Below are 21,282 nucleotides of genomic sequence, written 5' to 3' on the forward strand. Positions count from 1 at the left end.
GCCGCCCCTGCTCGCGCCTCGACCTGAGTCGCACTGTCCTGACCTCCTTTCCAGGCCTGTCCTTCCCGGGGACCCGCACGTCCAGCTCCTGGAGGACGGCCAGCTGCTCAGAATCACCAGCAGCCACCTGGGCGACGAGGGGCGGTACCAGTGCGTGGCCTTCAGCCCCGCCGGCCAGCAGGCCAAGGACTTCCAGCTCAGAATCCACTGTGAGCCCGGCCCCCTGCCCGGCCCCGCCCGGCCCCTCCCTGGGCTGCTGGCCAGGTCCCCTCGGCTGCCCGCTGCACAGAGGAAGGGCGAGAGCAGAATCGGGAGGCTGGGCGCGCGCCCCAGGCCAGTAAAGCTGGGGAGGAGGGGCCAGGGAATCTGGACCACCGTTCCCCAAACCCCATGGTCCCATCCCACCTCGCAAGTTGTCCTGCACCTGATACCTCTCGGGGTGATCGTTCCTTTAACTTTTTTTTTTAAAAAATCAAGTCCCTGTCTTTACATGGAATGAATTTATTTAGAAAGATACTACCTCACCTGTAAGTGGAAACCAGGCCATTGGCCTTCCCGGGAGGATTGAAAGGAAGGCCCTGGAAGTGCTGGGGCGCCAGCTGCCTGCAGAGGGCGCTGAGCTGCCTGCTGTCCGTGGTGGAGGGCCTGGTAGAAAGTGCTAGAAGGTCCGGTGTGTAGTCTCTCACCGGAGCCTCCTTCTTTGTGTGATCAGCTGGAAGGAGCTCTGGGCGGGTGGGCCGGTCCACTGTGAGAGGCAGTGTTATTTCACACTGGCCTGCGTCCTGCCCGTGGGAACCCCTAATGGCCTTCAGCCCCTCATTTTACAGATGGGGAGGCTGAGGCCCAGCGAGGGGAAGTGACCTACCTGGTCATACAGCCAGTTAGAGGCAGAGTGGGGTCGTGGGGTCCTGGGCACCAAGAGCGCCCCCCACCCCGCCTCCTCCACCTCCTGTGCAGCCGGCGGCTTTCCACGTCAGCATGTCCCACACTACCTCTCCTGTCCCCCACACTCCCTCTCCTGCAGCCGAAGCTGCGACATGTGCGGTGCTTGGGGCACGGGCATGTGCAAGCCACTCGGGGGTGCGAGCGGGGAGGGGGACACCAGCTGCCTCAGGGGCTCCCTGTGACCGCTGCGCCCCCCTCTCCCCCCCCATTGTCCTCAGCACCTCCCACCATCTGGGGCTCCAACGAGACAAGCGAGGTGGCCGTCATGGAGGGCCACCAGGCGCGGCTGCTGTGTGAGGCCCGCGGCGAGCCTGCTCCTAACATCACCTGGTTCAAGGACGGGGCCCCGCTGCCCCCCAGCCCCGAGGCTGTCTACACCCGGGGCGGCCGGCAGCTACAGCTGGGGCGGGCCCAGGGCTCGGATGCGGGGATCTACACCTGCCAGGCCAGCAACCCTGTGGGCGTCGCAGAGAAGGCCGCCAGGCTGGAGGTGTACGGTGAGTGACCAGGGGTCAGCTGGCCAGGGGTCAGCCGCGAGCGGCCGTCAGCTGGGCGAGCAGAGGGAGGGACTCTGGGCTGCGAAGGCCTCCTGTCTCCGTAGGTCAGTGGGAGTGGCTAGAGAAGGGTCACCTCGGTCTACCTTCCCGCCTGCAGGTGAGGCAGCTGAGGCCAGGGTCAGAGGGCCTTTCTGGGGGCCCAGGCAGAGCCGAGCGGAGGACCCAGGTTTCCTCTCAAGATTTAGGGCTTTGCACAAAACCACACCCAAACCCTCTACTAGTAATTAACGTCTCTGAGTGAACCACTGACTGTGAACCAGACCCCGGGCCCTCACAGCATCAGCTCCTCTGTTAGCCGTAGGGACCTGGCCCTCGTCTCTCCACCCACCGATGAACACAGTGGACTCTGGGGCTGGGGATGTGATGGCCCCCAGTTCACACCTGGGGGCGTTACACAGTTAACCTTGGCGATGGCCGCCTCGAGGGGCTTGGCACACAGTAGGGCTCAGTGGGGCACGCTTCCTGCAGGAGCTGAGGCCCTGCAGAGGACTCAGGAAAGATGTGTGGAGATGGGCGGGGTGAGGCCGGGCAAGGCCTGGTGAGGTTTGGAGGGTGGGGTGCAGGCCAGTGGGTTGTCCTGGCCCCTAATGAGGAGTCGGCTCAGGAGCTCTGGCCCCCAAAGATACAGACACTTGGGTGCTGGAGCCCTAGGGACCCCAAAGGAACGTTGGGCTGTGTGGGGTCTTTGAGGGTGAGCCAGATGCAGCCTGGGGACCCTCACGCTGGGATCTGAGCACCTCCTGGGAATTGATTGGGGAATGCATGTGAGCCAAACAAGGTTGAGAGGCACATCCTAGTCCATCGTCGCCCCATGTCCCCTGGCGAGGGCTCTGGGCTCAGCAACACGGCGGCCTTCCCCAAGGAAGGGAGGAGCCCCGGCTTGGCTGCCCCCATGGCCATCATGGCCGTCAGGGCTGGGTTCTGCCCCAGTGGTCCCCGCAGGCCAGAGGGGCCACTTGTAGGAACAGTGACTTTGATCTTAAACCCGGGGAGCCTGTCGCCTTGAGTGCAGTGGATACTGAGCCCTACTGTGTGCTGTTCCCAGAGACACACCAACAAGCCATTGTTCTGCTTCTGATGAGCCCACAGGGGTAGCAGGGTCAGAGCAGATACAAGCGGAGTCGGGAGGGGGGCCACCAAGGGGCAGAGGAGGGAGGGATGCTTCCAGCCAGGGGCCTGGGGCAGGCTCCCTGCAGGAGCTGACTTCTGAGCAAAGGGTTTCGGCCAGTGCAGGTGCGGGAGGAGGTTTGTCCCGTGATGTGGGGTCTGCGGGGGGGCTGAACCAGGGCTGGTGGGGAACTCCCGTCCCTGAGCAGCCCCTGCCTCTTCCCTAGTCCCGCCCACCATCGAGGGCGCCGGCGAAGGGCCGCACTTAGTGAAGGCGGTGGCTGGGAGACCCTTGGGCCTGGAGTGCGTGGCCAGAGGTTACCCACCCCCCACCCTGTCCTGGTACCACGAGGGGCTGCCCCTGGCGGAGAGCAACGGGACGTGGCTGGAGGCGGGCGGCGGCCTGCTGAGCCTGGAGAGCCTGGGGGAGGCGTCTGGAGGCCTGTACAGCTGCGTGGCCAGCAGCCCCGCGGGGGAGGCCGTGCTGCAATACGCGGTGGACGTGCAGGGTGAGCCTGGAACTGTCCCACCCGAGCCACCGGGCTGTGGGCCCCTCCTCCCACACCTACCACATGCCAGTGCCCGCAGCCGGTCCTAGGAGCTGCCTCTGGTCAATGGGATGGACGTTCACCTAGAAATCCCTGAGGCCCAAAGCGGGGTTGTGGGCAGTGGTCCTGGGGACGGGTGGGGAGGGGCCGTCCCCTGCTTTCTTCCCCTGGACAGACATCTCGGGGGCTGATTCGGGCTGGCCCGGTGGGGCTAGAGATGAGGCGGGGGAGCAAGGCAGGCGGGACCCCTGAGCCCTGGGTCCGCTGGTGAGACAGACGTTGAATGACCAGGACAAGCCTCAGTTGGGGTCCTGGAAGGCCCCCTGCAGGAGGGCCCTTTATGGGGGAACTGGAATGGTAGGGTGTGGCTTGGGCCTTGTCCCGGGGGCACAGGGGACTTAGGAGGGCTTCAGGCAGGAATTTGCTCAGCGCTGACCACCCAATGGGGGATCCTGCCTGCAGTGCCCCCACAGCTCCTGGTGGCTGAAGGCTTGGGCCAGGTGACCACCCTCGTGGGACAGCCCCTGGAAATTCCCTGCCAGGCTTCAGGCTCCCCGGTGCCCACTATTCAGTGCGTATTTTGGGGGGGGGGAGGTGTGAAGACCAGGGCTGGGGCTGGAGGTGTGGGCAGAGAGCGCATGCTTTGGAGGTGGGTGGGGTCAAGAGACACCCCCTTCCCAGAGGCATGAAAAAGGCCAGAGATGTGCAAGCAGGCGGAGATGCTGCGGGGCCTCCTGCTGGTCCTGCTGGCCTTCCTCCCCTGGCCTCACGCTGACCGGTCCCCCTTCCCACCCACCTTAGGTGGCTGCAGAATGGCCGCCCGGCGGAGGAGCTGGTGGGGGTGCAGGTGGCCTCCCAGGGGACCACACTGCACATCGACCACGTGGAGCCGGGCCACGCGGGCCTCTTCTCCTGCCAGGCCACCAACGAAGCGGGCACCGCAGGGGCCGAGGTAGAGCTGTCTGTGCACGGTGAGCAGCCATGGGCAGCCCGAGGCCGGTGGAGGGGAGCCTGGACCGAGGCCATCCGTGCCTCTGGCGGGCCTGGGGGACCTGGGAGGGACAGGGGGCTGGTCTTCTCTAGACAGCACTTCTGAGCTGTACTTCCCAGCTCCCCAAAGAGAAGAGGCATGAGAGGCTGGTCTGAGCTGTCCACCCCACTTGTCATCTGTCCAGTCCTCAGGCCTTAGTTTTCTCCCCAGTCTTCCCTCTCTGTCCACTGACCACCACAGACTTCATTCAATTCTTTAAATACATCAGCTCTCTCACCTCCGTGCCTGAAAATGCTGTTTCTGTTCCTGGAACATTCTCTTTCTTTGCCTCTTAGCACCTCTTTATTTTTCACGTCTGTCCTAAAACACCCCTTCCTCCCAGAAGCCCTCCTTGATTTCACTGCGGTGCTAATCCACAATGCCCACCCTCTCTTGGCTGTCGCTCGCCACTCACTGTATTGGGAGTGCTTGTTTCGTTGTCCATCTCTCAGCCCAGCTCTGGGAGTTCTGAGAGGACAACACAGTGGCCACCATTCCTTGCTGTGTCCCTGTGCCTAGTACACTTCAGGGCTCAGAGCAGATGCTCAATAATGGATGGATGGATGGGTGGGTGGACGGGTGGGTGGATGGGTGGATGGGTAGGTGGGTGGGTAGGTAGGTGGGTGGATGGATAGATTGATGGATGGATGGGGGGGTGGATGGGTGGATGGGTGGGTGGGTGGGTAGGTAGGTGGGTGGATGGATGGATTGATGGATGGATGGGTGGGTGGATGGGTGGGTGGGTGGGTGGGTGGATGGGTAGGTAGGTGGGTGGATGGATGGATTGATGAATGGATGGGTGGGTGGGTGGATGGGTGGGTGGGTGGGTGGGTAGGTAGGTGGGTGGATGGATGGATTGATGAATGGATGGGTGGGTGGGTGGATGGGTGGATGGGTGGGTGGGTGGGTGGGTGGATGGGTAGGTAGGTGGGTGGATGGATGGATGGATGGATGGGTGGATGGATGGGTGGGTGGGTGGATGGATGGGTGGGTGGGTGGGTGGGTGGATGGATGGGTGGGTGGATGGGTTGGTGGGTGGATGGATGGGTGGGTGGGTGGATGGATAGATAGATGGATGGATGGGTAGGTGGGTAGATGGTAGGTGGGTAGATGGGAGAATTTTTAAAGAAAGGAAAGACCTGCCATGCCGGGTCCAGTCTGGCACTCTTCCCCAAAGCCAGGTGTCTAGGGGCTTGAGTGGGGGGAGGCTAGACGGCAGCTCTGCAAGGCCACTCCTAATTCCCCAGGCATGAAGGGGCTGCTGGGTACCACTGCACCCTCCTGACCCTGATCTGGTCCTCCCTGCCTCTCCCCCTACCCAGAGCTCCCATCGGTGGTCATTGTCGGCGGTGAGAACATCACAGCCCCATTCCTGCAGCCTGTGACCCTCCAGTGTGCAGGGACTGGGGTGCCTACTCCAAGCCTCCGCTGGTGGAAGGATGGGGTGGCCCTGGCAGCCTCAGGGGGGAACCTGCAGGTACATTGCAGGGGCCCTAGGGCTAGCGGGGCAACCTTGCATGGAAGGAGGAGCCACTTTCTAGGGGCCCTGGGAGCCTGGGGGCAGGACCAGCAAAGAACCCATTCATCTGGGAATTCTCAGTGGACTGAAGAAGAGGGGGGGCACCTTTAACCTAGTCCACGTCCCCAGAGTTTCAGCTGTCAGGGGGAGAAAGTGGGCAGAAGGGGAGGGTCCCCAAGATCAGGGTTCCCTGTAGTCTAAGTGTGTGGTTCAGAACTACACCCAGAGCCAAACTCATCCCCATGCCTCCCCTCTCCTGCTCCTGGGGTCAGCGCAGCCTGGCCACGGGTCATATCCCAGCATCCTTCTGAGTGACTTCCGGTTCTGGGACCCGTGTCCTTACCCCCACCTCCCCATGACACACCTCTGCCTCCCTGCCCCAGATTAAGAAGGTGGACCTGAGGGACGAAGGCGTCTACACCTGTGTCGCCACTAACTTGGCCGGCGAGAGCAGAAGGGATGCGGTGCTCAAGGTTTTGGGTGAGGACACGGGTGGACAAATGGTGGGGGATCCTTTGAGGGCCCTCGGGGCTGCTGTGGGGGTCGGGGAGGGAGATGGGGTTTAAAATCTAGTCATGCAACTTGACTTTAGAAGTAGAAAGTCATCTGCTCACTCGGCCTGGGTTGCTCAGTGGTTGAGTGTCGGCCTATGAACCAGGAGGTCAGGGTTCGATTCCCGGTCAGGGCACATGCCTGGGTTGCGGGCTCGATCTCCAGTGGAGGCCATGCGGGAGGCAGCCAATAGATGATTCTCTCTCATCATTGATGCTTCTGTCTCTCCCTCTCCCTTCCTCTCTGAGATCAATGCAAACATATTTAAAAAAAGAAAAAAGGAAGTCAGCTCTGTGGCCCCCGTGGGTGGTTTTCTGAGGGACTTTTACGGGACACCCTTGTCCGCAACCATATTTACCTTTGCTGCCTTATTCGTTTTGGGGGTTCCTTGACATCCTCGCCCATGTGGACAGGTCCTCGCACTTGCCACTTTTCATGACTCTCTCGGTTCCTGGGGTGGGTGCTGGGGTGGTCCTTGTGTGATTGCAGTGAAGAGTTATTCTTGTGCGTGGTTCAGGAGCGGGGTTCCTTGGTCGGGGCATGAACCACCGGGGGGCTCTTGTTGCCCAGGGCCTTTTAGGAAGGCTGGGGAGAGACGTTGGAATGGCTGAGATTTGAGCTACCCACCAAGCGAGGGCGCTCCCTGTCTCCCCTAGTGCCCCCCAACATTGAGCCGGTCCTGGCCAACAAGGCAGTGCTGGAAAATGCCTCCGTGACCTTGGAGTGCCTGGCTTCCGGCGTGCCCCCTCCAGGTAAGACCCCTCCTGGTGGTGGAAGGCCACATCCCAGGCCCCCCCACCCAGTGAGGCTGGCCGGTGCCAGGCACCGCTCTGGTTGTGGAGACAGGATGGCGTCCGCAGGCCCTTCTCCCTGTTCCTTGCATTTTCCTCTCTTCCTTCTCAACAGCTGTTCATCCAGTGCCCGTGACATGCCTGTCACCGCCAGGGCCCAGAGGCTTTGCGCTGGTGTCTGCGCTTGACCTTGGCCCCAAGGCCGAGAAGCAAGTGCGCTGGTGTCTGAAGCAGACCCGCAGGGCTCTGTCCGGAGTTGTAACTTCACAGAGCCGCCCCGGGCCGGGGGCGAGGGCCGGGCCACCAAGTTGCCAAGTCGCTGTCTGTCTGGCCTCTCCTCTAGACTAACCGTTGAGGAGAGGGCTGGGAGCTTGGGGCTGGGTGTGGGTGTTTGGCAGCCAGGATGGGCCCAGGAGGAGGGTCCATTTCCTGTCCCCCTTTGAACCACGTCCACCCAGGTTTGCTGGGTTAGCGAGCCATGAGGTTATTGCCCCATCCAATGGGGCAAATACCCTGTTAGGTTCTGGGATGGGCCCTGGCAGGATGCAAGGAACTAAAGATACAATTGCTCCATGTTCATGAGGCTGCTGTTTTGGGGTGCTCCGGGTTCCTCTCTAAAGCAGGAGCTGAGGGGGCCAGGCCAGCTTTGACTCTCCTTGCTCTCGGCTGCTCACCCGGGGCTTCCTCTCTGTCCTTGGTCCTATCTCAGGCAACACTGCCCATTCCACAGCACAGCCTGAAGGGCTGGCAGGACCCCCAGTATCTCTCTTCTCTCCCCCAGACATCTCCTGGTTCAAGGGCCACCAGCCTGTCTCTGCTGGGAAGGGAGTCACGGTGTCAGCTGACGGGAGAGTTCTCCTCATTGAGCGAGCCCGACTTTCGGATGCTGGGAGCTACCGCTGTGTGGCATCCAATGTGGCGGGTCGCACAGAGCTGCAGTATGGCCTGCGGGTCGATGGTGAGCCGCCCTAGGACTAAAGGGGTCCTTGTGCAAAAATTATTTTCCATCTATTTGTCTACAGATCTACTCAGTATCCATCCATTCACCATCCACCCATCTACTCATCCATCCTCTCTTCCTTCCTTCCTTCCATCCACCCGTCATCCACCTATCCATTATCCACTCACCCATCTATGTTTCCTTGCATCCATAATTCATCCATTCATCATCCATACATCTGTTCATCCATCCTTTCTTCCATCCATCGTCCATTCATTTTCCCACTCCTCATTCATCCATGTATCCATCGTGTCTTTCACCCATCATCCATCCACCCATGCATCATCCATTCATCTATCTATTGTTTAATCCATTCATTATCAATCCCTGGAAATACCCAACTGTCCACCCATTGATCCAATCATCTACCCAATTCTCTGCCCATTCATCCACCCACCTAACAATCCATCTGTCCACCCACGCACCCATCCATCCATGCAGCCACCCATTCCTCCACCTATCCATCTTCTCTGCAACCACATTGATTAAGGACATGCTCTGGGACAGGCGTCCTCAAACTACGGCCCGCGGGCCACATGCGGCCCGCCGAGGACATTTATCCGGCCCGCCGGGTGCCGCTGCCTGTCCTGCTTAGCAGCCGACGCGTCCCGGGCCCGCAGTGCGCATAGGAATTTGTTCATAGTTTTTTTTTTAAACTATAGTCCGGCCCTCCAACGGTCTGAAGGACAGTGAACTGGCCCCCTGTTTAAAAAGTTTGAGGACCAAGCCCTAACCAGTTTGGCTCAGTGGATAGAGCGTCAGCCTGCGGACTCAAGGGTCCCGGGTTCAATTCCGGTCAAGGGCATGTGCCTTGGTTGCGGGCACATCCCCAGTAGGGAGTGTGCAGGAGGCAGCTGAATCAATGTTTCTCTCTCATCGATGTTTCTAGCTCTCTATCCCTCTCCTTTCCTCTCTGTAAAAAATCAATAAAATATATTTTAAAAATAATAATAAAAAAAATAAAAAGTTTGAGGACCCTTGCTCTGGGACAACAAACCCTGGTACTGCGGCCCTGAAAAGGCAGGCCCAGGACTTTCTGCTGGTGGAGGGTACAGTGGTAGGTAATTACCCAGAGCACTGTTTCCTGATGCTGTGACAAGAGCTAGTAAAGTTGGGGTACAACTGAGGGCCTAGAGCCTGGCTCTGACCTGGCCTGGGGAGTCCGGAAGGCGTCTTGGAGAGCCGGATGCCGAAATAGAGACCGCCCGCCAAGGCCTGCGGCTGCAGAGAGCAGGGGAGTTGAGGAAAGGCAAGGAGGCTGGGGGCCTGGAGCTCACAGAACCAGGGGAAGAGGGGCCAGGCTGGGAGGTGGCCAGATGGACGTGGAGGGCTCCAGTCTTTGTCCTAAGAGCAGTGGGGAGCCGGGCAGGGGCCCTGGGCATCCTGGCTTGTGGCTCCCAGATACAACGGAGTCATCATCTGCCCCCGAGGGGCTGCCTGCAGGCGAGCATTTGATCTGATGCCTCTGAGCTGGGAAACAAAGCCTGCCCGGGGATCCTCAGCCCTCATTACCCCACACCGTCCCCGGGATACGCTGAGCAGGAGGCCCAAGTTCAGGTGCTGCTTCTGCCGCTTCCTGGCTGGCTACCTCGGGCCGGTGACTTGCCTCCCGGAGCGCTGGGTTCTCCTCTGCAGAGGCCTCAGGATGGCCTGGGAAGGATGAGATGAGCTCTGGCCGGTTTGGCTCAGTGGATGGAGCGCCCGCAGGCGGACGGAAGGGTCCCGGGTTCGATTCCCAGTCAGTGCACATGCCCAGGGTTGTGGGCTTGATCCCCAGTAGGAGGCGTGCAGGAGGCAGCCAATCAATGATTCTCTCTCATCATTGATGTTTCTATCTCTCCCTCTCCCTTCCTCTCTGAAACCAATAAAAAAAAAAATTTTTTTTTTAAAGGATGAGCAGCTTTGAGAACTGTGCAGGGGTATCCGCCCATGTTGAGTGGCTGTCCCTGTGCTTTTGTGTGTGGCCTGGGAGGGTGTGGCCCTGTTATGTCCCAAGTGGGGCTCAGCCTATGTTCTGTGTCACCGCCCTCCCCCCCCCCCCCCCCCCCGCAGTGCCTCCGCGCATCACGCTGCCTCCCAGCCTGCCGGGCCCCGTGCTGCTCGGTGCCCCGGTCCGGCTGACCTGCAGCGCCACTGGCAGCCCCAGCCCCACCCTGCTGTGGCTGAAGGATGGAAACCCCGTGTCCACGGCAGGGACCTCCGGCCTCCAGGTCAGTAGGGCTGGGTGGCCCGCTACCTCCCTGCCGCCTCAGGAGGTGCTGGGAGCAGAGGCCGGGCCCTGGAGCTCCAAGGGGAGGGAGAAGCAGTGACGCCCAGGACGGTTGGTGGGAGGGGAAAGGGACTGCTAAGTGGAGAGTCTTGAGCATCATCTCCAGAAACAAGGCCCCCACAAGTGCGTGTGAGTTAGAATGCCCAGCAGCTGCAGGAAATGAGTACAAAGAAACGGGTGAAAGCAATTTTAATAGGCATTTTGGTTAACGCAGTATATCCAAAAAGCGTAATTCCATCATCAACATGGAAAGTGATTAGCGAGACGTTTTGCATCCTTCTTTTTGTACTAACTCTGCAACCCGCTGTGTATCCTATGCTCACGGGCCAGCCCCATCCCAGAGGCTCACTAGCCACAGTGAAGCTATAGGGGGCCCTTTCGGAGGACCCATGTGATTGCCCGCCAGCCGGCAGCTGGGCCGAGGTCTGGGGGTTCTCGGCGTCTGGAGCAGGCTGCCCAGGCATGCCATGCAGCAGGACCAGCTTGGGAAGGTGTGGAGCTGGCCTTGGGGTGCATAACCTCAGGTGGGCTTCCTTCTGGGGGCACAGGTCTTTCCCGGGGGCCGCAGCCTCACGCTGGTCAGTGCCCGGGCCTCCGACTCTGGCACCTACTCCTGCGTGGCCGTGAGTGCCGTGGGCGAGGACCGCCGGGACGTCGCCCTGCACGTCCACGGTGAGTGTCAGGCCCCAGAGGCCGCGGCTCAAGAGCGTGGGGCTGCGGTGTGTCTGGCCCCATTCAAAGGAAGGGTGGTGGGTGTGAGACATGGGCCTGAGACCTAGCTGCCTTCACGTGGGGGTCAGTTGGAGTGTGAGCGCCCCTTTGTGGACAGGTGAGCGGGTGGGTGATCCAAGTTCAGGGAAGAGGTAGAGGAGCACGAAGTGGCAGGTGGTGCACACGGCCAAGAGTCGGCAGTCGGACATTTTCACTCTCCTGGGTCACATGGGGGTGACAGTGCATTTGGGCACCGGCCCTGGAGTGCATGGATCTGGGGTTCAAATCCTGCCTCCGCCACTTCCTAGCTCCGTGACCTTGGGCTGGTAGTCACTTCGCTTCTCTGAGCCTCCGTTTGTTCATCTGTGAAATGGGCGAAGATGGCACCCACTTCCAAGGTGTCGTGGGGTTCACCACACTCAGCATAGTGACAGTTGCTCTGGTTTTAAAATTTCCTCGTCCGGGATCTTGTGGGGCTTCTGGAGGTGCACAAGGGAACTCTGGGAAATGTAGAGCCTGGGGTTGAGGGGGTATGGGCGGAGGGGAGTGTTCCATTCCCCTCCTCCCGTCGCTGGAGTCCGGATAATAGTTAGCAGGCGTTGTGTGCCCAGGGCCTCAGCGACCTGTGTCATTGCATTTCCTCTCCGGGGGCCCCACCCGGTGGCTCCGCTCATCATCACACAGGGGCCAGGTGTCAGGTCACAGGGCTCCAACCAGGGCCTCTGACTCGGGACCCTGCCTTCCTGACCCTACGCTGCAGGGTGGTTTATGTGTCAGGAGAAAGGTGGCTGGGGTCCTGCTTTTAAAAACACATTGAAAAAGTAAAAATATTGTAAATTTCAAAAAGAGTTTGAGGTCATTGTAGATTCACGTGAGCTGCCAGAAGTAACACAGAGAAATCGGGTCCCTTTCCCCACTGTCCCTCCGAGGTAACGTCTTATCCTCAAGTGCCGTCGGTCGGGATGTTGTCGCTGTGACAACCACCGTCCCCCTCGGACTTGGGCCTCCTTTTGAGGCCGGCGCTGGAGGTCGTCGAGGGGGGATGAGAGGGCCGCGGCTCGGCTCCATCCTGCTGGCCCCCACCACCACCTGCTGAGGTAGCCCCCTCCGCCCCCCTCCCAGTGCCGCCCAGCATCCTCGGCGAAGAGTGGAACGTGTCCGTCGTGGCCAACGAGTCAGTGGCCCTGGAGTGCCAGAGCCACGCGGTGCCCCCTCCGGTGCTGAGCTGGCGGAAGGACGGCCGCCCCCTGGAGCCACGGCCCGGAGCCCGCCTCTCTGCAGACAAGGCCTTGCTGGAGGTGTGTGGGGCTGAGCCCCGGGCAGGCCGACCTGTGGGTGCCCCGAGAGGCGCAGTTCAGCTGCGTGGGCCCTGCAGGTCCCCCCAGACCCAGCACCCAGGGTGCATCCTCCCGACCTGTCGGAGCTGCTTCTAGCCCAATGGGGACTGGGCCTTCGGGCCCCTCCGCCCCCACGAAGCCGGCAGCTCTCTTTCTACCTGTTTTTCACTCCTTGTTCCAAACCCTCCCCGCCTTTGGGCCTTTAAGCCCCTGTATCGGCATCTGGCCCAGCAAGGCAGGCGTGTGCGGGGTCGGGACTCTGGAGTCCGCCTGGATTTAAACTTCAGCTCCACCTCCTCGGGCTGCGCCTCCCCCGTAGCGTCCTGACACGCTGGCCTCGGGTCTCTCACCGGCAGACACACTGGTGCCCCTCTTCTGGGAGGCTGGGAGGGTTCTCAGAGGCAGGCCCCCCAGAGCACAGCTCATCCACGTCCGCTCGGGGAGGGGCGGTGCCTCTGCTGCTGCTGGGGAGAACCTTGCACTCCAGCCTGCTCCTCCTCCTCCCACCCCCCTACACCTTGTGATATGGTCACTCCCAGCCCCGAGCACCTCCTTTGGATTGCTCTGCCTGGAATGCCTGCCTCTCCTTCCCTTCATTCTTCAGAGCCGCAGCCGTCACCACCACGTCAGGCTCTGACACCTGAGGACAGGGTCCCCTCCGCCCCACCCTTCATCATCCTCCACCTTCTCCTCTGGGCTGTTCTGTCAGAACGGGGCTGGGCTGTGGGTGTGGCTGGCAGGGCGGCCACTTAGGGAGCCCATTCCAGGCGCCTGACCCACCGGAGGCCACTGCAGGCCCCGGCTTCTGGAAACTTCATGGTGCGGGAGGTGCCAGGTGGGGAGGTTGGGGCACAGCGGTCACACAGTCCGTCCCGGGGCACCCCTCTCTGTGCTGCCCCCGCTGGTGGCTCATGTCGCTGTCGGCCAGGTGGACAGGGCAGAGGTCTGGGATGCAGGCCGCTACACCTGTGAGGCGCTGAACCAGGCGGGCCGCTCGGAGAAACACTACAACCTCAACGTCTGGGGTGAGGGTCTCTTGGGCTGGGCGGCGGTCCCTCCTGCCCTGCCCCTACGCGGCCAGCTCGCATGCCCGGGGGGACTGCTGCCTTGACTGGGCCCCAGGGTGCAGCCCGCTCCCTTCCCAGCCCACCACCCCCTCACACCCTCTCTTCTCTTAGTCCCTCCAGTGTTCCCCTCGAGGGAGCCCCGCATCCTGACCGTGACCGAGGGACACCCCGCCAGGCTGTCCTGCGAATGCCGGGGTGTCCCTTTCCCCAAGATCACCTGGAGGAAGGACGGTAGGGTTGCTGGTTGGGAAGAGGCTGGGGTGCCCAGCAGACTTGGGGACCGAGCAGAATGGGACTGGGGACAGTGTCATTTCTGTAACCAGGACCCGCCCACCCCAGGGCTGTAGGCCTACCCGTCTCCATCTCTGCTAGGCTCTGGGGTGGGGGCACCCATCGAGGGCAGGGACAGCCGCCTCCTTCAGGTGGCCAGGATGGTGGGGGACAAGCGTTCCCGGTGGAAGGACCAGGAACCAGGGGCTTTTTCTTGCTGCATCCAGGTCAGCCTGTGCCCGGGGAGGGGGCCGGCCTCCAGCAGGTGTCGGCGGTGGGGCGGCTGCTGTACCTGGGACCCGTCCAGCCGGCCCAGGAGGGAACGTACACCTGTGAGTGCAGCAACGTGGCCGGAAACAGCAGCCAGGACCAGCAGCTGGAGGTGCATGGTGAGCGGGGCTGGGTGACCTGAGCCAGGCAGAAGGAGCCCGAAGGGTGGCAGGCAGGCACCTGGCAGGGGAGACCCCACCCCCGGGATCCAAGCCAAGACAGGAACAGCGATAATGAGAGCACTTCCCTGGCCTCTTAGATTCCGGCATCTCCTTAACCCCCTCCCAGCCAGCTCCCGCGGCTCCGGGCCTGAGCCTGAGGGGCAACGTGACCCCAATAGCCCCCAGTGACCCAGAGGGGAAAACGCAACTTGAAACAGAAACGGAAAGAAAGCTAAAATTTCTATGAGCTCCTGTGCATTACGGAAACCTAAGTCTCCGGCTGCTCATCCTGCAGTGATGAAATGAAATAGCTCAGCCTTAGAAAATAAGACCAGCCCTGACCGGTTTGGCTCAGTGGATAGAGCATCGGCCTGTGGACTGAAGGGTCCCGGGTTCGATTCCGGTCAAGGGCACATGCCTGGGTTGCGGGCTTGGGTCCCCAGTAGGGGGCGTGCAGGAGGCAGCCAATCCATGATTCCCTGTCATCGTTGATGCTTCTCTCTCTCTCTTCCTCTCCCTTCCTCTCTGAAATCAATAAAAATATATTTTTAAAAAAAGAAAGAAAATAAGACCAAGAAAAGCATTTTGGAGAGAGTGACCCCGACCCCGGCCGGCCCCAGCGATGGTCTGAGCTCCGGGAAGGCCTGGTTTCTGAGGAAGGAAACCTCCACAGATCTTCAGGGCTGTGCTGAGAGCTTGTTTTCCAAATAGCAGGCCCCTCCCCGGGATCCCCGGGGTTAGACGGAGGCAGGAGTGGAGCGCCGTGTGGCCCCATTATAAGGATGGAAAACGGAGGCCCAGAGAGATGAGGTCACCTGACCGAGGTCACACGGCCAGGGAGTGCCAGTGGGGAACATCGGCCAGTCCGGCGGCCACAGCAACTTTCTCCCCACCCCAGTTCCCCCGCAGATCGCTGGCTCCCGCGAGCCCCCCACACAGGTCTCCGTGGTCCAGGACGAGGAGGCCACTCTGGAATGCAACGTCACAGGGAAACCCGCACCCAGGGTGACGTGGGAGCGGGACGGCCAGCCGGTGGGAGCCGAACCTGGCCTGCGGCTGCAGAACCAGGGGCAGAGCCTGCACGTGGCGCGGGCACAGGCCGCCCATGCGGGACGCTACAGCTGTGTGGCCGAGAACGCGGCTGGGAGGGCCGAGAGGAGGTTTGCGCTCTCCGTGCTGGGTGAGGACCGGGGGCCTGCCGGAGGAGGGCAGGGAGGGGGCCCAGGCTGGAGAAGGCAAGGCCAGTTCAATCTCCAGGCCCAGCCCTCAGCCTGTGCCCGGAGGTCACGCCTCATTCTCCCAAGAGGCAGGCCGCTGGTGAGGTCTGTTGGGGGAAGCCTTCAGCCCTGCTCCCAAATCGGGACTGGCTTCAAATAGCCCTCATCTCCCGCCCCCCCCCCCCCCCCCCGCACACACACACACATTTCCCTCCCTTACTGTCTATCCCCCTACTCTGTTCTGGGCACCGTGGAAATAAGCAGCTCTCCCCTGCATGACTTACATGAGGTAGGGGAATTCAGGGGCCTGAACTCTGTCCTGGGAAGTCAGGGCAGCCTCCTGCAGGAGGTGGCCTTTCAGCTGAAATGTAAAAGCAGAATGGGAGCTAACCAGGTGCCGGGGTGAGGGGGGGAATGTGCCAGGCGGAGGGAACAGACCCCACAGAGGCCTGGGGGGGTGGCACGCTCAGGGTAGCTAGAACAATCTTTTCTTGAGCCCCTACTGTATGCCTCGGGGCAGGAGCGAAGACAGGTAAGAGAGAAGATGGGGGAGGGGGCAGTGTGGGTGGCTGGGACCCCACCTCGCCCGCTCACCACAGCCTGATAGAGCGGGGCTTCCTTTGCGAGTGGGTGCTCTGGACACCACAGAGCGCCACGTGGCTCTACGTGTGGATCTGGGGGATGCATCTGTGTTCACCTTTGCTCTCAGCGTTTGCTCAGCATCTCAGCACTGCGTCCAGAGCTTGACGCGTGTTCTGGTTGGACCCTCCTGGCATCCCTCCTGGGGGCTGGAGAAACTGACACCAAAGCCCAGCCTGTGGTCGCCACTCACCCCTTTCCGTGGGAGCAGCCCTGGAAGTCCGTCCCGATTTGGAAGTGACCTTGTCACTTCCGCTCCTCAGCCCCTCCTGAGTGGGGGTGGGGCTCCTGGGGGAGGGCCGTGCTGGGGGCCGAGGAAGGAGCACACAGCCCCGTCTGCGTCCTGAAGAAGGCTGTTTCTCTGTGTCCAGTGCCCCCGGAGCTCATCGGAGACTCGGACCCGCTGACCAACGTCACTGCCGCCTTGCACAGCCCCTTCACGCTGCTCTGTGAAGCCACAGGCATCCCGTCCCCGAGGGTCCGCTGGTTCCGAGGGGAGGAGCCCATCGGCCCCAGGGAGGACACCTACCTGTTGGCCGGTAAGGTGCCGACCAGGGGAGCGTCCGGTGATCGGGGCTGGCCCTCCGCTTCTGCCTCTGCTCAGCACATGCCCATGACTTCTGACCCTGAGCGGCCGGCCTGGGTGGGATAAACATTTCGGCTGTTGGCCCCCCAAGAGTGCATCCCAAAACACTGGTCAGGCCATGTGCTCCAGGAAACACATTAGATTTGAATGCATTTAGAAAGATTTCCCGCTCTGCTCCCTTCCTAGAGACTCACAGTGACCATTTATAGCCAAGGTTCCGATAGGTCCTGCAGCAAAAATTCTCATGGCGCTTATATAACATCTCACAGAGCAGTTCAGGTGGGCGAAGGGACATAGGGCAGCTGTGGGCAAACAATGGCCCGCGGGCCGGATTCGGCCCATTCAGCTGTTCTATCCGGCCTGCGGAGCCGAAAGAGCGGAGGGTTCTCTTGCTCTCCCTTCCGCTCCTTTACTTTGAATGTATATTAGTTCACACAAACACTCCATCCATGCTTTTGTTCCGGCCCTCCGGTCCAGTTTAAGAACCCATTGTGGCCCTCGAGTCAAAAAGTTTGCCCACCCCTGACATAGGGTCTAAGCACCTTCGCCTCTGAATACTCGTCCTCACAGAGTTGGTTTGTGATCGTTCTTGCTGACATACAGACGGGGAAACTGAGGTCCAGGAGGCAGTGTCCCATCCAAAGCTTGTAAGGACTTCAGGGCGCCCTGGAGCCCACCTCAGTGGCCCGCAGGGATGTTCCGGCTGTTCCAAAGCTGGGATGGCAGCAAGCTTCCCCTTGGGCACCTCCTCTGAGCACTCAGAGGGGCTGCCAGATGCATTGCGATGAGGTGTACTCGGACTGCATCAGGGCCCAGCAGAAAGGAGAGCGGTGATCCATTAGCGATGTCTGCCCTGGGCGTGGGAGCAGCCGTGATCACGTGTGCCGTGCATGTGCCTTCCCTGGGCTGGTCTTGGGAGAAGGTGGTCAGGGCGGTCTGACCTGGGCCAGGCCCATGGCTGTCCCTTTAGCCATGGCCAGTCTCCAGAAGTGGGGGTAGCCAGGTGACAGATCCTTCTTCTTAAACGGGGCCTCGGGCTCGCCCTGCGCGTGTCTCATGTCCAGGGGGCTCCATCCATCTGTTCACCCTCCTGGGCCTCAGTTTTCCCACCTGAGGAATGGGACACTAGGGTAGGCAGACACATCTGATTGAGACGCCTGGCACGCTCCTCTTCCTGGTGGTCAGCCTGGGCTCGGCTCGGGACAGGAGGCTTGCTCAGAGCCACACTCGGAGCCCACTCTCCCCCCTCCCCAGGTGGCTGGATGCTGAAGGTGACCCGGACCCAGGAGCGAGACAGGGGCCTCTACTCGTGCCTGGCAAGCAACGAGGCTGGGGAGGTGCGGAGGAACTTCAGCGTGGAGGTCCTGGGTATGTCACAGGCCCGTGTTCGTAGCCCACAAGTCCTCTTCCTCCGGCTGAGGAGCTTACGGGGTGCGAGTCCAGGACCAAGAGCTCTTGCCGTAGTAGGAGGTCCGCTCAGGAAGGAGGGAGAGGCCAAGGCTTGTTTCCTCATGAGCAGTCCCTACTCTGAGGCCATCATGGAACGTTCTAGAAGCAGCAGGGACTAATCCAACGTGGAAAGGAGAAAGTATTTCTGACCCCACCTTGCTCTGATCAGGGCCTTCTCCCAGGGCACTGGTACTCCCTCCGCCCTGTGGAAGCAGGCACCAGGGGATGGGGAAACCGAGGCACAGGAGCCTGAAGAGAGATGCTGTGAGCTTCCCTGCTCAGTGGTTCAGCCCGAGTGAGCCAGCCCCGGTCAGTGACCGGCTGTCTCCCTGCTCTCCCAGTTCCTCCCAGTATCGAGAACGAGGACCTGGAGGAGGTGGTCAAGGTGCCTGAGGGACAGACAGCCAACCTGACATGCAGCGCCACAGGTAAGGCCACACGTGGGCACACGGCAGGCTGGGAGAAAGGTGAGAAGGCAGCTTTGAGAAGGGGGGTGCTGGGGGTCTTGCCTGCCTATCCCGGCCCTCTGCTCCCCATCCCAGCACTGACCACACTGATCCATGGTGGCCTTGTGACACCTGTGTACCCCAGCTGGGCTCTGAGCTCCTTGAGGACCCCAGGTCTACCTTGTCATCACCATGGTTTTCCCAGTGCCTTAGTTATGCTTATGAGCTGGGATGGATGGATGGATGGATGGATGGGGAGGTAGATAGGTATACATATGCATGTATGTATATATGTATGTTTAGATGGATGGGTGGATGGATGGATGGATGGATGGATGGATGGGGAGGTGGATAGGTGGACAAATTGATGGATGGATAGGTGTATGTATGCATGTATGTATATATGTATGTTTAGATGGATGGATGGGTGGGTGGATGGATGGGGAGGTGGATAGGTGGACAAATTGATGGATGGATAGGTGTATGTATGCATGTATGTATATATGTATGTTTAGATGGATGGATGGGTGGGTGGATGGATGGGTGGATGGAAGGAATATCTTGTCTTCTGTCTGTACCAGCCATCTCCGTCCACTCCTCAGTAAGGAAAAGGCAATCGAACCCCTTAGGAAGAGGCCCCGGCCCGCGGTGGCTGCTTCTGTGTCTTGCCCTGCTGCATGGGCCTCTGGACTGAGACGGAAACCCATGTCCACCACCCACCCCCCCGCCCCCTTCCCGGAGTGACCGCTGCTCCAACCTGGTCCAATCCTGCTGAACTCTCTTACCTGCCTCTCTCCTCCCCACACAGGCCACCCGCAGCCCAGGGTCACGTGGTTCAGAGACGGCCGGCCCCTGGCTGGTGGAGACACCCAGCACCTCTCTCCAGACGGAGCCCTTCTGCAGGTCCTCCAGGCCAACCTGTCCAGCGCCGGCCACTACTCCTGCATTGCAGCCAACGCCGCGGGGGAGAGGACCAAGCATGTCCAGCTGAGCGTCCTGGGTGAGCTGGGCATCTCCTGGCCACTCCAGGTGCTGGCAGGAGGCAGAACCAAGGTGACCTGACAGGCAGCTTCCCCAGAGCTCTCCATGTTCGACAACAAACAACAACAGCGGCTCTAGTGGTTGAACCCTTATAGGCCAGGCAGATGCACAGCCCTTCCTGCTGGAATCTTCCCAGCAACCCCAGGAGGTGGGCGGCGCGCTTGTCCCCATGTCACTGATGGAGCTCTGTGGCTTAGAGAGAGGACAAGGCTCCCCAGGGCGATGCAGCACCGTTTTGTTGGGCTGGAGAAACGGGGATTCGAAAACGAGAGGGGCACGGGCTGGTTTCGGAAAATCCATTTCCAGACGTGCTGCTGGCCAAATGGATGGTCCCTGCAGGGCCCGGAGGAGGACATTTTAGGGTCAGTGACAGCAGAGAGCATCTCCTCAGCAGGGAACATCACCCCCCCGCCCCGCCCCCCACCTCCCACCCCTCTACTCTGGGAATGGCCCAGATTGGAAACACAAACAGAACTGAGGAGACTCTGGTTAAATTACTAGATACCCTGGCTGCTAAGAGGCTGGTGGGGAAATCGAGGCAGAAATTGTCCAGCTTCCCCTGTGGCATTGCTCAGTGGTGGAGAGCTGGGGCTCTGGGTCACCCAGGCCTGAACTGAAGTCTGGCCGCACCTGCCTGGGCTCCGCTGAGCCTCCGTTTCCCACCTGTGCAAGGCAAATAGCGCAGCACGGCGGCTGAGCACCGTGGGTCTGAGGCTTTCCTGGGTCCTCACGCCCAGGCTCGGGCTCTCTGTTCACGAGCACCCCCCCCTGGCCTCCCCTCACAGTGGCTCCCTCCATCCTGGGGGTGACCGAGGACAGTGCGGACGAGGAGGTGACCGTGACCATCAACAACCCCATTTCTCTGATCTGTGAGGCGCTGGCCTTCCCCGCCCCCACCATCACCTGGATGAAGGACGGGTCCCCATTTGAGGCCTCCAACAACATCCAGCTGCTCCCAGGTGATGCCCTCGGGTGGGGAGGAGGAGCGAGGGGTCAGAGGACGGGGCTGGTGACCCCCAGCTCCTGCCTGAGGTGACCCTGGCCACGGCTCCGCAAGCAGGTACCCACGGGCTGCAGATCTTGAACGCGCAGAAGGAAGATGCAGGCCAGTACACCTGCGTGGTCACCAATGAGCTTGGGGAGGCCGTGAAGAGCTACCACGTGGAAGTCCTCAGTGAGTCGGACCCCGGGCAGTGGTGGGAGGCAGGAGGTTGCTCGGGAGCCCTGGGGCCCTGGCAGCCGGGCCGGCTGGGTCCTTCCCCATTTTAGGGCCCAGGACCCTCGGAGGGGGGAGTGGCGAGCTAGGACTTGGGCCACGTGGATGCCCGCACCCACTCCAGTCCTGGCTTCTTTCCGCGGTGATGCAGTCTGAGTCTCCACAACTTGAGACCCGGGGCCCCCAGAGGTCACCCCAGGAATTCCCCTGCCTCCGACCTGCCCTGTCCCATAACCATCGCAGATAAACAGTCTCCCCTTAAGGCAGGGGCGGGGGAACCTTTTTTTCTGCCAAGCGCCATTTGTTGGGTTTTGGTGGTTGTGGTTTTTTAAATATATTTTTATTGGTTTCAGAGAGGAAAGGGGAGGGAGAGAGAGAGAAACATCAGTGATGAGAGAGAATCATTGATTGGCTGCCTCCCGCACCCCTCCTACTGGGGATCAAGCCTGCAACCCGGGCATGTGCCCTTGACCAGAATCGAACCCAGGATCCTTCCGTCTGCAGGCTGATGCTCTATCCACTGAGCCAAACCGGCTAGGGTACCAAGGGCCATT

At 60.9% G+C, this 21,282-nt stretch overlaps 1 protein-coding gene across 1 annotated transcript in view; it reads left to right on the plus strand.

Moving 5' to 3' along the window:
• HMCN2 (hemicentin 2) overlaps nt 1–21,282 on the plus strand; it is a gene marked incomplete at its 5' end in the record, with an annotated part of 146,727 nt that overhangs the window by 75,705 nt on the left and 49,740 nt on the right. The window contains 22 exons of the mRNA XM_080668341.1: nt 55–209; nt 1,164–1,442; nt 2,837–3,118; nt 3,620–3,728; nt 3,959–4,128; nt 5,510–5,664; nt 6,090–6,186; nt 6,915–7,010; nt 7,831–8,007; nt 10,102–10,259; nt 10,867–10,990; nt 12,152–12,327; nt 13,295–13,391; nt 13,545–13,664; nt 13,931–14,092; nt 15,033–15,314; nt 16,362–16,529; nt 17,831–17,944; nt 18,367–18,453; nt 19,280–19,471; nt 20,298–20,471; nt 20,573–20,686. Of these exons, the coding sequence (XP_080524467.1) occupies nt 55–209; nt 1,164–1,442; nt 2,837–3,118; nt 3,620–3,728; nt 3,959–4,128; nt 5,510–5,664; nt 6,090–6,186; nt 6,915–7,010; nt 7,831–8,007; nt 10,102–10,259; nt 10,867–10,990; nt 12,152–12,327; nt 13,295–13,391; nt 13,545–13,664; nt 13,931–14,092; nt 15,033–15,314; nt 16,362–16,529; nt 17,831–17,944; nt 18,367–18,453; nt 19,280–19,471; nt 20,298–20,471; nt 20,573–20,686 (3,488 nt within the window). The remainder of the gene's footprint in view (nt 1–54; nt 210–1,163; nt 1,443–2,836; nt 3,119–3,619; nt 3,729–3,958; nt 4,129–5,509; nt 5,665–6,089; nt 6,187–6,914; nt 7,011–7,830; nt 8,008–10,101; nt 10,260–10,866; nt 10,991–12,151; nt 12,328–13,294; nt 13,392–13,544; nt 13,665–13,930; nt 14,093–15,032; nt 15,315–16,361; nt 16,530–17,830; nt 17,945–18,366; nt 18,454–19,279; nt 19,472–20,297; nt 20,472–20,572; nt 20,687–21,282) is intronic.

The sequence above is a fragment of the Plecotus auritus genome (assembly GCF_963455305.1).
Source record: "Plecotus auritus genome assembly, chromosome: 5".
Taxonomy (NCBI): Eukaryota; Metazoa; Chordata; class Mammalia; order Chiroptera; family Vespertilionidae; genus Plecotus; species Plecotus auritus.